The following is a 13249-nucleotide window of genomic DNA, read 5'->3' as shown; positions in this document are numbered from 1 at the left end:
TTGCTGCATGAGATAAAAAGATCGTGTTTAAAAGGACGCGCACGAAGGATCAATGGCAAAGCTGGAGCAAGGCCATAGGGCCCGATGTTAGTAAAGCAATTTTCAAAAGATTCAGCGAGTGAAAATGCTGATGTAATTAATACACGAAAATGCATTTTGGGCGACGTGGAGTCACAAGCTGGCAGCAGATGAAATGCACGAGATAAAAAGACGCAGTTTTAAAAGAACGTGCTCAAAGGAAGCAGATGTGAGCTATAGCCCGACATCTAATTATAAAGCATTTACAAAGGATTCCGTGAATGAAAATGGCCAGTGTTGTACACGAATATTTAGCTAAAAATGTGGAGAATGCAATGCAATCAATCATATTGGGCGATGTGGAGTCACAAGTCGGCAGCAGAGCAAAATACTCGCGGGAGGTTTATCACAGATTGTTTTCATCGGGGTTTGTCTGTCTATTCGTAAGATGACTTAAAAACGTGGATGGATCTCCAGGCGCATGCACAAAGGATGAATGGCAAAGCTGACAGGAGCTAGGCCAGAGCCCGACCTTACTTGTAAAGCAGTTGGCAAAAGATTCAATGAACGAACATGCTGATGTGGTAGGCCATGAAAATGTAGTTAAAAATGTGGAGAATGCAATGCAATCAAGCATTTTGGGCAATTTGGACTCTAATTTAGCCGGCAGAGCAAATAGCCTATTCGAGGGAGGCTTAGGCTATTTAGAAATGTACTTCACAGCGTCCAAGAAAAATAGGCCTAAACTAATGTAATATTATACAATTAGCATGGCCCAACACTTTACCGAGTCCAACAGACAGCAAACATTCGCGGGAGGCTTAGAAATTCAGCTTCAAAGAATTACAGACACTTAATGGAAAATGGAAGATAGGCCAACAATAGAACACAACACCATTTCATAGTAATAAATTAACATAGCCTAACACTTAATAGATTCCAACCGGCAAAAAAAAAAAAAAAAAAAATATATATATATATATAAATTTCATATTATACATTTCATATATATTTTTCTAAATGTCATATATACTGTAAGTCGCACCTGACTATAAGTCGCAGGGCCAGCCAAACCATGAAAAAAAGTGTGACTTATAGTCCGGAAAATACGGTAGGAAGTATTTTTGTCTTAAGAAGGCTTCGTGAATCCGGCCCCTGGTTCTGTAGCTGTTTCAGGCCCTCGGTGATGTCTTCCCAAGCTCCGCCCCCTAGGTCCTCCCCATCCTGCTCATTCTGCAGCGTCCCCACTAGTTTCTCCCTTCTCCTTTGCTTGTGACTTTTTCTTGGCTTTAGCTTAGGAAGAGGTATCACCTCACTTTCAAAAAAGGGCATTTCTCTCAGGGAACCTGGCTCTAGGGCCTCTTCTGCCTGGGCCTAGTCTATAGGTCTGACCATGCACTTCAACATACACTTTGGCAACAGGGTATTCGTGTTCATTCCCATTGACACAAATCACTTTTAGGGTTCTACCAGAAATGCAGTCCTTTTTGTCCACCAGGTGGGGCTGAACTAAAGTTTGGGAGCTCCCTGTATCAATCAGAGCCTTAGCCATCTTCCCACCCACTAGCACTGGGACAGTCTGCAACCTACCCATAACCCCCTATTCTTGCTCCTTGCACCCTGGGAGACAACAGTGGCTACTACCTATGGGCTTTCTTGCAGGGCAGTTGGCCTTGATGTGACCTTCTTGGCCACAATGGTGACATATGACACGTAGGCGCTCTGGTGGACACTCTTTGGGAAAAGTGGCGTGTCTAGGGGGCATGTATGAACTTTTGTCACTCATCCTACCTCGCTCATTAGGTCTAGGACCACCCCCACTGCCAAATCTACTTGACCTACCCAGGGGCCTGAAACCAGTCTCATGGAAGTTCTTTGGCCCTCGGCGGGCAGCAAAAAAGTTCTCCACCAGCTCTGCAGCCTGCTGGCCAGTCCAAGGATTGTTCTCTTTCACCCACACTCTGATATCAGGTGACAGAGAACGAAAAAACTGTTCCAAAATGAGGACTACTTCGACCTCTTCAACCGTCTTGTTCTCCGGTCTGATCCATTTACGAAATAACTCCTTCAGACGCTGGTACAGCTCTTTGCGGGACTCCCCAGTCCGGATGTCTGGCTCCCTAAACCTCAGACGGTAGAGTTCTTCATTTATTTCGTATTTTTCAAGGATTGCCTCTTTTACCTTGTCATAATCCTTTGACTGATTCATGTCCATAGCCACATAAGCACTGCGGGCTTTGCCCCTCAGGTATGGCACTAAATATACGGCCCAGTCCCCCCTTGGCCACCGGTAAGCTGTAGCAAGGCGTTCAAATGCAGTCAGATACTGCTCTATATCTTCCCCCTCTACAAACTTGGGAACAGCAGCATGTGATAATGCCACTGGAACGGCTGGATTCGCGGGCGGCGCTTGTGGCTGGAATGGCGGCGGCTGTCATCGAAGTCATCACGGAGCTGGTTTAGCTGGATCTGCACGCTTCGCCAGTGCTGCTCCTGCTTGAAAGACTCTCGCTCGTGTGACTTCAGGGTTTTCTGCAGCAGTTCATACACCCCGGCCATGTAAGCTCCTGCTGGCAGCTCTCCCCCTGGCTTCAGCTCTGCAGACACTGTTGCTCCTACTTCCGCCCCTAGCGTCTCTTTTCCCCACCTCTTCCTCCTGGTCATCACGTACCAAACGCCGAAACGACATTCTATGCCAAGTATGGCTCTGCTTGACACCCCGTCCTCGTTTTCCACCTCTTTTCTCCAGTTTCTCAGACGGTGTCACAAATCCCACCGTTGCCACCAAATGTGAGAGACCGCAACGACCAACTGTTTGGGATGTGAGCTTTGAGATGTTGGTGGAAAAGAATGTCCAGGAGAGGTAGTTCCGGTTTCAACAATGGTGTCAAACTATTTTATTAAATATTGAAAATGTGCAGGAATAGCAATAGGCTATTATTTATGAAAAAAAAAAAACTTAACAAAAAACAAAATAAGTAAGGCTATTAGCCACTCACAGTACTCACACAGAGCATAGAGCTCTACCTCACAACAGGTGTACTGCTCTCTCTAGCTTTCTTGGGGAACTGAGCTACATTGGGTACGGGTTGAGAATGCACCTTCTCCCGCGGGACTCCCGAAGAGATCCCGCAGGCCGTCAAGCCGATTTTTTTCGAGGCTTAGGCAATGTACCCAAACAACCACCAGGTGGCAGAAAGTTTCATCCCGCATTTCAAAATGATGAAGACCGCATATCCGTCAATAGTCGACTCCTTAATCTCATTTAATCATTACAATGAAGGTGATGACTGGCGAAATTATTCAAACGACGTTTCAATGAACCATTGTTGAAATGAATGAAAATGGTTATAGAAAATCGCCTACAGCCTAACGCCGACACAGCTGGTTCTTTGATTGATTCTAAGCTGTTTTGATGTAGGGGATGGGTAAACTGGCGCGCTACAAACATGTTACCAATCAAATGTAATATTAGTAGGACTAGCCTACTTAGACACTTTAGTCATAGGCAACGTTGCCATGTTAATTTGGGCTAGAAGTGCTTGTGGTGGCGCTCCTGTCCGCTGCTTCTCCCGAATTGTGTGGCAAATTTGTCAGCAATCAGCTTAAATGTCAAATCATATTTATTTCTCTTTGTCGCCATGGTATTGGGGGAAATGCGGAGAAACGAGACGGTCAGTCCTCGTATTTTTTCTTCGCGTTTCGTTATAAGAAATATATAGGTAATAGTTAGTCTTCTTCCGTATTGAACAGATACGGGACGGGACGCTACGGGACGCTCTTTGTTCCGTATTTTAAGGAACTACTCAATGCACACACACTACAATGAAAAACACACAAAGAAATCGCTAAACATATAGCCTACAACCAAATGACACTTTAATGCAGCGTTTCTCAAACTATGGGCCGCGAAACGTGGAGACTGCTGCTGGTCCGCGAGACATGGAGTGAAATTAGGTCCGGTGATCTGATAATTTGCTGCGCAATTGACCAAGCAACCGCGGACCGACAGAAAAAGAAAGCAAACGTTGCTGCTATCGGGAGGAAATGCTTGCTAATTTTATGTGTTTAAACATAGAGCCATACAATTAGGTGTGTCTGTTATTATGATAATTTTCGAGCATAACTGCTTGTCCATAGCTCAGTGACAGGTGTTAATAGCCTTGCCATAAGCACTGCTGTGGAATGCAGGTGCTTCTTTTATTATGCGGTTAGAGCATAAGCGCTTGCTCATATAGACCAGGGGTCTTCAACCTTTTTCAGCCCAAGGACCCCTTGGCTGTGAGAGAGACTGAGCACGGACCCCCACACCTGGCACACCTCAAATCATGCCTATCATTTGAACCGTCAGTCATTAGTGCCTACATGCATGCACGTACGCGCACGCACACACACGAACGCACACATTCTAAACATAAGTTATTATTAACAGGGGGGTAACTGCTTTATACAACTCGTTTCTGATAATTCTTTATATAGTGTTGCATAAACTCGCCCTATAATAGAATGAATGTCACAAGGGTCAACTAAGGTGGATATTAGGGGTGGGAATTGGCAAAAGAATGACAATTCGATACTATTGCGATATTTGGGCCAAAATTCGATATTATTGCGATTCTAAACATATTGCGATACAACAAGTATTGCGATTCGATTCTGCGATATATTGCTATTCATGTCTCTCATATTATTCAAAGGCATAACAAAAAAATAAGGAAAATAGCACTGTTCAACTCACTTTGTCATGGCGTGGTGCATATCAAGGTCCTTACTATTTGCTTTTTGTTGAAAACCGAAATACACCCACACTTTCAAAGTGATGGAGGGTCGTCTATAACAGGTTGTGATTGTGAAGCCATTTTTATTTGAAATTGCCGTTGAATGCACAATAAAACGCCTCAACAAGCGCCACCTTGTGAGTGTAATATCTTGAAATTCCCCTTGGGGACTCAAATAAAGGTAAAATAGATCATTAAATTCTATAATTAAGTATTGCGATACTTTGAGCTACTAGTATCGATATAATTGCATGCACAAAATATCGCGATACTGAACAGAATCGATTTTTTCCCCCACCACTAGTGGATATGTAAGGGATAATCAACGACGCACCGTGCGTTTCTAGGACAATAATGCACGTTTTAAGTGTTAATAAGGTCCCGACGCCGCAGGCATTATTGCAGTGCATTATTTTCCTATAAACGCACGGCGCGGAGTTGATTATCCCGTTTATACCACTGCTACTATAATTTTCGTTTATATTGCCGCTGTCTTAGATACAACGTTGCTGTGTTTACCGTTACATTCACATTGGCGAATTAATATTCAAGTGTGAGAAGCTCCGCTTTAACCCTCTCTGGTGGTATAAATTCAGCTAAATTCAGGCAAAGCTTCATTTGCTCAACCTGATACAGACAGAGAGCCTCTGCATCTTGTGTAAATATAACTTGTCTTACACAAGGAAACACAAACACACAAGATTATCGTTATCGTTTCATTTTGATGGTATGACATCGCGGAGAACGTTGGATTAATGAATTCACGCAGAACGCCTTGACCCCCGGTTGAAGACCCATGATATAGACTATAACTCAGGGACAGGTGCAAAACCACCAACTGGGATGGATCGAAGGGCAAGCAAGCACTGCCACACACCGTGAAGGCCTTTGTGTTGTCAACACTAAACAGAAAGTTTCCTACGATGGGGAGAAGTGGCCGCAAGGACTGCATCGATAAGATCAACGAATGCCTTCGCAAGCCCCGAAACCCCGGTGATACATTTTCTTTCCTTTAATTCAATAAAAAAAATGTTTATCTGAAGAACTTTTCCGAGGTTGTCTTGTCTACCAAATCCTAAACTTAAATAGCGTAAACATTTTATCTTATGAAAAAACTCTTAGGGGGAACAGTTAGGCAGCCCTTCCTCCATATCGTAGTAGGCCTATAGGCAATTTATTAGAGGGGTCAAAAAAACTCATAAAGTAGGCTAGCCTGCTACTTTTTCCAGACTAAACGTGTCACTTTAGTGATTGGCTCTTTCAAATGCAAATGAGGTGGATGGGCTTTTGAATGGGCCTGCGGCAGGTGAGAGGACAAATCCTAAGAATTTGTTGTTTTTACAAAGTGCCATTATCATTGGTATATTCTCTTAAAACAATACATAAGTTTAGAGCGAACACTCAAATGAAACAATAGCCTAAAAAATAACTGTAGTGCGTAATGGACACGGCTCTATATCCTAAATCATTTTCGAGGTTCGCCATTTGGTAAAAAGCCAGGTCTATATATATATATATAGAGAGAGAGAGAGAGAGACAGAGAGAGAGAGAGAGAGAGAGAGAAAGAGAGAGAGAGAGAGAGATTCATGCATTCTGCATTACCGTGACCCTATACCTTGGATGTTTTTTTTTCTCATTGGAATACAGCAGGACAGGATGCCTTTTATCTATCAAACGCAAAAGCTGAGATTGTTGGAAGGACTAGGCTACTCAACAAACTTGTTTTTCGTTTCTGGGAGATCTCGTTATCGTTTTGGATTGTCGGATTTTATACTTATTGTATATATAGGATGAACAAAGTCCATGGATTTGCTATATTAAATCCAGTAGCCTAATAATTAGGCTATGTGCCACGTCCGATTTCGCAAGTGGTGTAGTAGGCCTAGGCTACATTTAAAAATCGACAGCCGTATGTGAGATCCATTTCATGAAGAGCAATTGTCTTGTGCGATCATGCCCCCTCCCCCACACTCGTCTAACCAGTTCACTACATTATAGCCTACCTATATGCACTGAGGACGACTGCCTCTCCCTCTTCTCTCTCGACAGACACCTGAGCCCGACACTATGTCAATGTAAAAATGTGCGTGAGTGTGCGCTGAACCACGAATTCACATAGGCTATTAACTTTTCTTTTCAGCAGACATCGCAAACATAAAAAAAAATCGCAAAACAGAAAATCTTTCATTTTTTAATAAAATTACAACTTTTCTCTTGATGAGTTCCGGAGAAGTTCTTCGAGTGGGTTTCGAACCCCGGTCGCTGGCGTACCTTGCACATGTTCCAACCAGTTGCGCGACAGCTCGATTGTTAATACCGTCACGCTTTATTCGCGCCATGGACTTGAAACGCCGATCAAAAGTTCTCACATGTTAACCTGACGTTAGTTATTAATTCACCACATGATAAAATGCTGTCATATAGCTTGACGCCCAGCAGCCTATGGTAGTCTATGCCTATCTCTGAATCAACATGAACATGCATACGATACATAGCCTACGTTGCTAGAAACTTATATTGCGGAGCTAGGCCTCCTAGTGGATGGTTACAATGAATCACCCTCACTGCCCTATCGCATATCTGACCATCCATTGTTACAATGTTACAAAATGCGCGATCTTCTCCATGCATGTAGCCTACGGTTATAAGTAAAGTGACAAGCATAGGCATGTATTAAAGAGATTTCTGTTAAATACATTTTATTTTCAGTCGTCAAAAGTGGTGGGGACAAAATCTGTGATAACAAGTGCTGGGTACATGTAGGCTACCCAGCGTCGCCGGTTAAAATGAACATGCCTCCGTTTTAAAATAGCCTATACACATTTCTAAGTATTCCTAGCATGTAAATGTAGCCAAAATGTCCATCTTGTCCATCTCTTTCGTCTTCGCCTTGACATTGACAATAATAGCCTATTCACGGAAATGCGGTCTTGTAACCGTAGCCTAATGAATTCATGAATTAATCTAAGGTTGCCTTTCGAGTAGCCTATTTCAGGTTGAATTGAAGGCTATTTCCTTCTATAGGCCTATAGGTTTCTAAAACCATTTTCATTCATTTCAACAATGGTTTATTGAAACGTCGTTTGATTAATTTCGCCAGTCATCACTTTCATTTTAATGATTAAATGAGACGGATATGCGGAGCATTTCTCTCCCTCTCCATTGACCAAAACGTTGCTCTGGCATCTCTGCTGGACTGACTGAGTTATAGGCTACGTCGAGTGAGAGAGCTGTGAGGTAGGCTGTAAACATTCGAAAACTCTGCAACTGCAATCTAACATGCCGAGCGTCATGTCTCTTTTCTCCGCTTGTCACCAGCGCGGCGTCCTCGGGTTTTTCCATGAGCCGAACCTTCATATTAGGGCGGTCTATGTTGCCCCCTTGCGGTTGCAGTTTTCCCGATGCTTCGGGAGTCCCGATGTGCGGGAAAGAAAGGAGCATTCTCAACCCGTACCATCTGTACCCCCCTTAAATCACCCCACCAATAACTCCAAATTGGCCCAAAGTAAATGATTGTGTCAAACTATCCAAATAGGTAACTAACTTACCTAACATCAATAGCAACAATACCAATTTACATAAAACACAAACATAAAGAATGACCATAGTGCATGTTACAATGAAAATACATAATGATTTCAAGGGAAAAACGTCTCCACATGCATAATGATCACGAAAAGGACAAACAGACGAAGCAAACACCCCTGCATCCAAAATGCCCTTTGTGAGATGGTGTAAAAGCGCTGTCCCAACGCGAAGCGCGCTTCCGCAATGGGACAGCTGACGGATAGTAAGAGCACCAGGAAGTGTTGTAGGTAAGCTGAATGTTTTACGGTTTACTAGCGATATACAGAGAATGCAAATGGTAGATGGGAATGATTGTGGGTACCATACTGTTAGTTAACATTTCCGTGGAGGAGGAACACATGTCCTTAGATATTAACGCTATGGCCAAACTTAAGTTAAATCGTGGCAGACAATCGGCCAAACAATCGGTCTGACGCGTGAATGAGCGCCAAACTGGCGGCCAACTCCCGACACCAACAATTAAGTGCACCGTACACCAAACAGATGTTACATATCAATAAACAATACGCTAAACAAACAAACAACCTAATTTATAAGCCAGAGAGTTGTGGCGTGTGACCGTGTGCATGTGTGCGTGTATGTGTGCGCGTATGCGTGTGTTCAAATGAATGGAGTCTCTCTCTCCCTCTCCCGTGATTGCACGGTAAAGTCTTTAAAGTTCGATACAGTGAGAACGGGATAGTTCAGTTTCTCACATTTACTATAAGTACTGTAACTAATAGATAATAAAATAATAAGTAAGACTTTTACTTAAGGGGTATGCTTGGAGGCGTGGCTTCGAATCCCACTTCTGACACCATTTATGTGGTCAAAATCACTCCAAGACAACTGGTGTGAGAATGCACAGTAGCGGTTCTAGACTGAATTACTCCCCGGGCGGGATCCCCCCCGAGCCAAATTCACCTGGGTGACCTCTTAATCGTTTTGTCACCTATTTTTATTAACCATTTCAGACAGGAATAGGTCTGCATTCATAATATTGTGAATGAGATGTGCGTTGTTTAGAAGAAAGTCAAGGTGTGTGACTGATTTTAGCCCACTAATTACATTAAGACTACACACGCATGCACACACACTAGAACACTATACAGTGGATCCCCGTCCTCCCTTTGCCGTTTCATTAAGGAGACCCAGAGTGAACTGTCCGCAAACCCCTCTCTTCGCCCTTTCCTCTGCACAGTGCAGTGCAGCCTATACCTTCTGAGCAACATGGGCGCCTGGAATAGAAATTTGTTTTGACACTTTATTATTATTATCATTTTTTTTAAGCGCTCGTGCCGCCCCATACAAGATGCCGCCCTGGGCGACCGCCCGGTTCGCCTGGGCCTAAAACCGCTACTGAGAATGCAGCTTTATTCTCGATATGGGGAGACCGTCATTTCATTCAATGAGAAACATAAAAATGATACCACATGCTTATGGGCATGACTAGGCACTGCGCTACATCATCATATCCACTTTTCTGTCCAATTTTAACAGTTACGGTGTTCTGGCAAACTTTACATGAGCAAAGCGTGTAAAGTTGTATGTTACGTTGAAAACAACTAAGCTAGCCAATATGTAATACATCATGTAATAGTATAAGTCTGTGAGTTTTTTTCTTGTGAATGTGTGTGGTGGGGTAATGGTGCGTGCGTGCGTGCGTGTGTCTGCTTGCCTGCATTTGTGTGTGTGTGTGTGTCTGTGTGTCTGTGTGTGTCTGCTTGCCTGCATTTGTGTGTGTTTTATGTGTCTGCGTGTGTGTGTGTATGTTCACTTGTGAGTGTGTGTGTGTTTTATGTGTGCATGTTTGTGTGTGTGTGGGGGTGTGTGTGTGCATGCGTGTGGGTGTTTGTTTATGCGTGCGTGTGTGTATGTGTTTGAGTATGTGCGTACCTGTCTGTGTGGATGTACGTGTGTGTGTGTGTGTGTTTATTTACACAGTTTGTTGACTCTAATGAAGCCCAAACCTTTGGGAGATCTGGGCTTACCCAGCCTCCAATATTATTTCTGGGCAGCCCAATTAAGGAACCTTATTTAATGGTCAATGGAAAGACATGAATCCATGTGGGTTTAGATGGAATCAAAACCATTCGAACCACTGCCTCTTATCTCTCTCCTATTAATAGACTACTTTAAAAAGTGTGTGTGTGTGTGTGTGTGTGTGTGTGTGTGTGTGTGTGTGTGTGTGTGTGTGTGTGTGTGTGTGTGTCTGTGCTTGATGAGATGTGTCAACAGAATTTAAAGAATATATTTTTCGAAAAAAATAATAAATGGAAAAGTACTGAAACATGTCAGTGTTTTTTTTTTTATCATTCTATTGATTGGCCAATGTATTGGCATACAATGAAAAATATATTGATACATATAATTAAAGATATCTAAAGATAACAACAAATCCTCCACTGTCAATTCAACCTTTTATTGTCATTTATGTTCTAGGGCTAATGGTCATGGGATCTTATGAGACTGAATTAGCCAAGATTGAGGCTGGCCGGCAAGAGCTAGCGAATGCTGAGAAGCTGTTTGACCTTCCTATCACCATGTACCCAGAACTTGTGAATGCACAGAGAGAGATGCGTGGACTCCGTCAGATATATGATATCTACAAAGCCCAGAAAGTAAGAATCTGTTGACCAAGTTCTGAAATGGTCGACAATAACAATGTTGTTATTTTTTTTTATTATTATTTTTTTTGTCTTTGTCAATTGTGCTTTTGCATTTTTGTCTTTAAGGCAGCAAAGACGGAGTGGTCTCAGACTTTGTGGGTGAACCTGAACATTCAGCTTTTGCAAGAGGGTATTGAGAGTTTCATCAAAACTCTTAGGAAGCTTCCGAAGGATGTGCGTGCTCTGCCTGTTGCCTTTTTCCTTGAGGGTCGCATGAAGGAGTTTAAGGAGTCACTGCCACTTTTGCTGGACCTTAAAAATGATGCCCTTCGAGAAAGGCAAGGGCAAACCACTTATCTGGTTGTAGTCTCTCTTGCTTGCAAACTCATTTGATAACTGTTTTGGGCCAAAGTTTACTTGGATAGGCCCCTTGCACTGCAAAACATAAAATCTAACCGAGTGTAATTAATCTTATATTAAGATCAAAGCAACTATTTGGTATTGTTTTTAGTATGAAGACACTTACCTAGTCAAAACAGATTTTTGGCCTAATTTAACAAAGGTTTGACTTATTTAGAGGAGTTTTATCAAGATAAATTTGCTCAACACACTGGCAGCCAAATTAGCTTGTTTTCATGATGAAACTTATTAAAATAAGACAAATTCTTATCAAATGAAGTCAAATGATTTTACAAGAAAGAACTAGGTGCGTCTCTTTATACTGAAAACAATACCAACTAGATTTTTGTTATCTTAAGTCCCTTTCTCACATGACTTCTAGAAGTCACCCGGACATATTTACCCGGGTAGAGGCACGACACGGACGTTTCCCACATGAGCTTTATGTCCGAGTGAGATACGGGTAATTGTGTTCACACTAGACCCGAGTAGGAGCCGCGAGGGGTGGGGCAATATCAGTACTTGCAGGGGGAGGGAGATGACGCTAAATAAATGCGTTGTTGTGCTGTGTTGCCTGGATGATGCGAGCTTACATCAGATCCAAAACATCATGAAACAACAGAAGTAGTTAGCTCGCTAGTCAGCGGGAGCTAGCATAGAGGAAAAAATAGCTAACGCCAGGACCACAGTATAAACAAAGCTCTACTTCAACCCTCTCTGGTATAAACATCCAACACAACAAATTAATAGAAAATAATGACACACCTGGAAAATATAAACAGCACACAGAGGTCTGATGCTCCTTCCCAACTCCTTCAAAAAGCAACAATGCTAAATAACAGCGACGTTAACTATTAGCTGTTAATTGCTAACCACTAACAGCTAGTTGCAAGCTAATCGACAACACTTCAAGCTATTCACGTTTGCAAGGATAATCCTGCCTGTCCCGCAACAAACACAACAACGTGATTGCAGTTTAATTTTTTATTGTACGTACACAACAAAATGTCACTGTTTTCTGTACTCCGGTGTTCTCGTCTGTGTTCATACTCGTAGGGCAATGTTTATCGTTACCATGGCAATTTGTACTTTCTGCCTTGCGCTGCAAGCAGGCTGCAAGGGCGCATTTCTATACGTCATCGGTACGCCCCCCATCTCTACCCAGAACTGTGCCGGCTGCGTTCCCACCTAAGCGCACCCGGGTAACATCTAGAAGTAGTACTAGGGGGCTAGTAGGGTGAGTTCCGGGTAAGAAAATACCCGAGTTTTGCGTTCCCACATACAGCCACCCGTTTGATATCCGTTTGACATCCGGATGTCTCGCTCATGTGGGAAAGGGACTTTAATTGCACTAGATGCCAATTTATTAGATTAGACAGTTTTGCAGTGTACATTACTCATCTCCATTGCTGATGCTCCCGGAGCTCTATACTGAATTTGAATCTCAACAGATGATATGAAAAGTCAAGTGTTACCATATTTTGCTTTACCAAGACAGTGTATTAACAGCACAATAAAATGGGTAACACACAGTTGGGCCAATATTTAACATTATTGTGTATTTCATATTATTTAACTCAAAGAGTATGAATTATGAGGAATATGACTCTACAGGCATTGGAAGGCACTCATGGATCGTACAGGCACAGCTTTTGAAATGAACCCTGATACCTTCACCCTAGAGAACATGTTTGCCATGGAGCTGCACAAATATGGCAGTGTGATTGGAGACATTGTCACCTCAGCAGTCAAAGAACTCAGTATTGAGAAGGTAAAATCACAAAAATATTCTCATTTTGGGAAATTCTATAGTACTAAGTTACTGTAAACTGTAATGTTGTGAAATACATTCAGAGGTCCCTATCATAATGGTCTAAA

General features: G+C 42.6%; 1 protein-coding gene across 1 annotated transcript in view; it reads left to right on the top strand.

The window, feature by feature from the left end:
* Nucleotides 1-13249, top strand: part of dnah10 (dynein axonemal heavy chain 10) — a 337572-nt gene that overhangs the window by 130870 nt on the left and 193453 nt on the right. The window contains exons 23-25 of the mRNA XM_062544195.1: nucleotides 10806-10984; nucleotides 11099-11310; nucleotides 12986-13142. Of these exons, the coding sequence (XP_062400179.1) occupies nucleotides 10806-10984; nucleotides 11099-11310; nucleotides 12986-13142 (548 nt within the window). The remainder of the gene's footprint in view (nucleotides 1-10805; nucleotides 10985-11098; nucleotides 11311-12985; nucleotides 13143-13249) is intronic.

The sequence above is a fragment of the Sardina pilchardus genome, chromosome 8 (genome assembly GCF_963854185.1).
Source record: "Sardina pilchardus chromosome 8, fSarPil1.1, whole genome shotgun sequence".
NCBI lineage: Eukaryota > Metazoa > Chordata > Actinopteri > Clupeiformes > Clupeidae > Sardina > Sardina pilchardus.
Note: the sequence above shows the minus strand (reverse complement) of the source record. Positions and strands in the feature narration are given on the sequence as shown.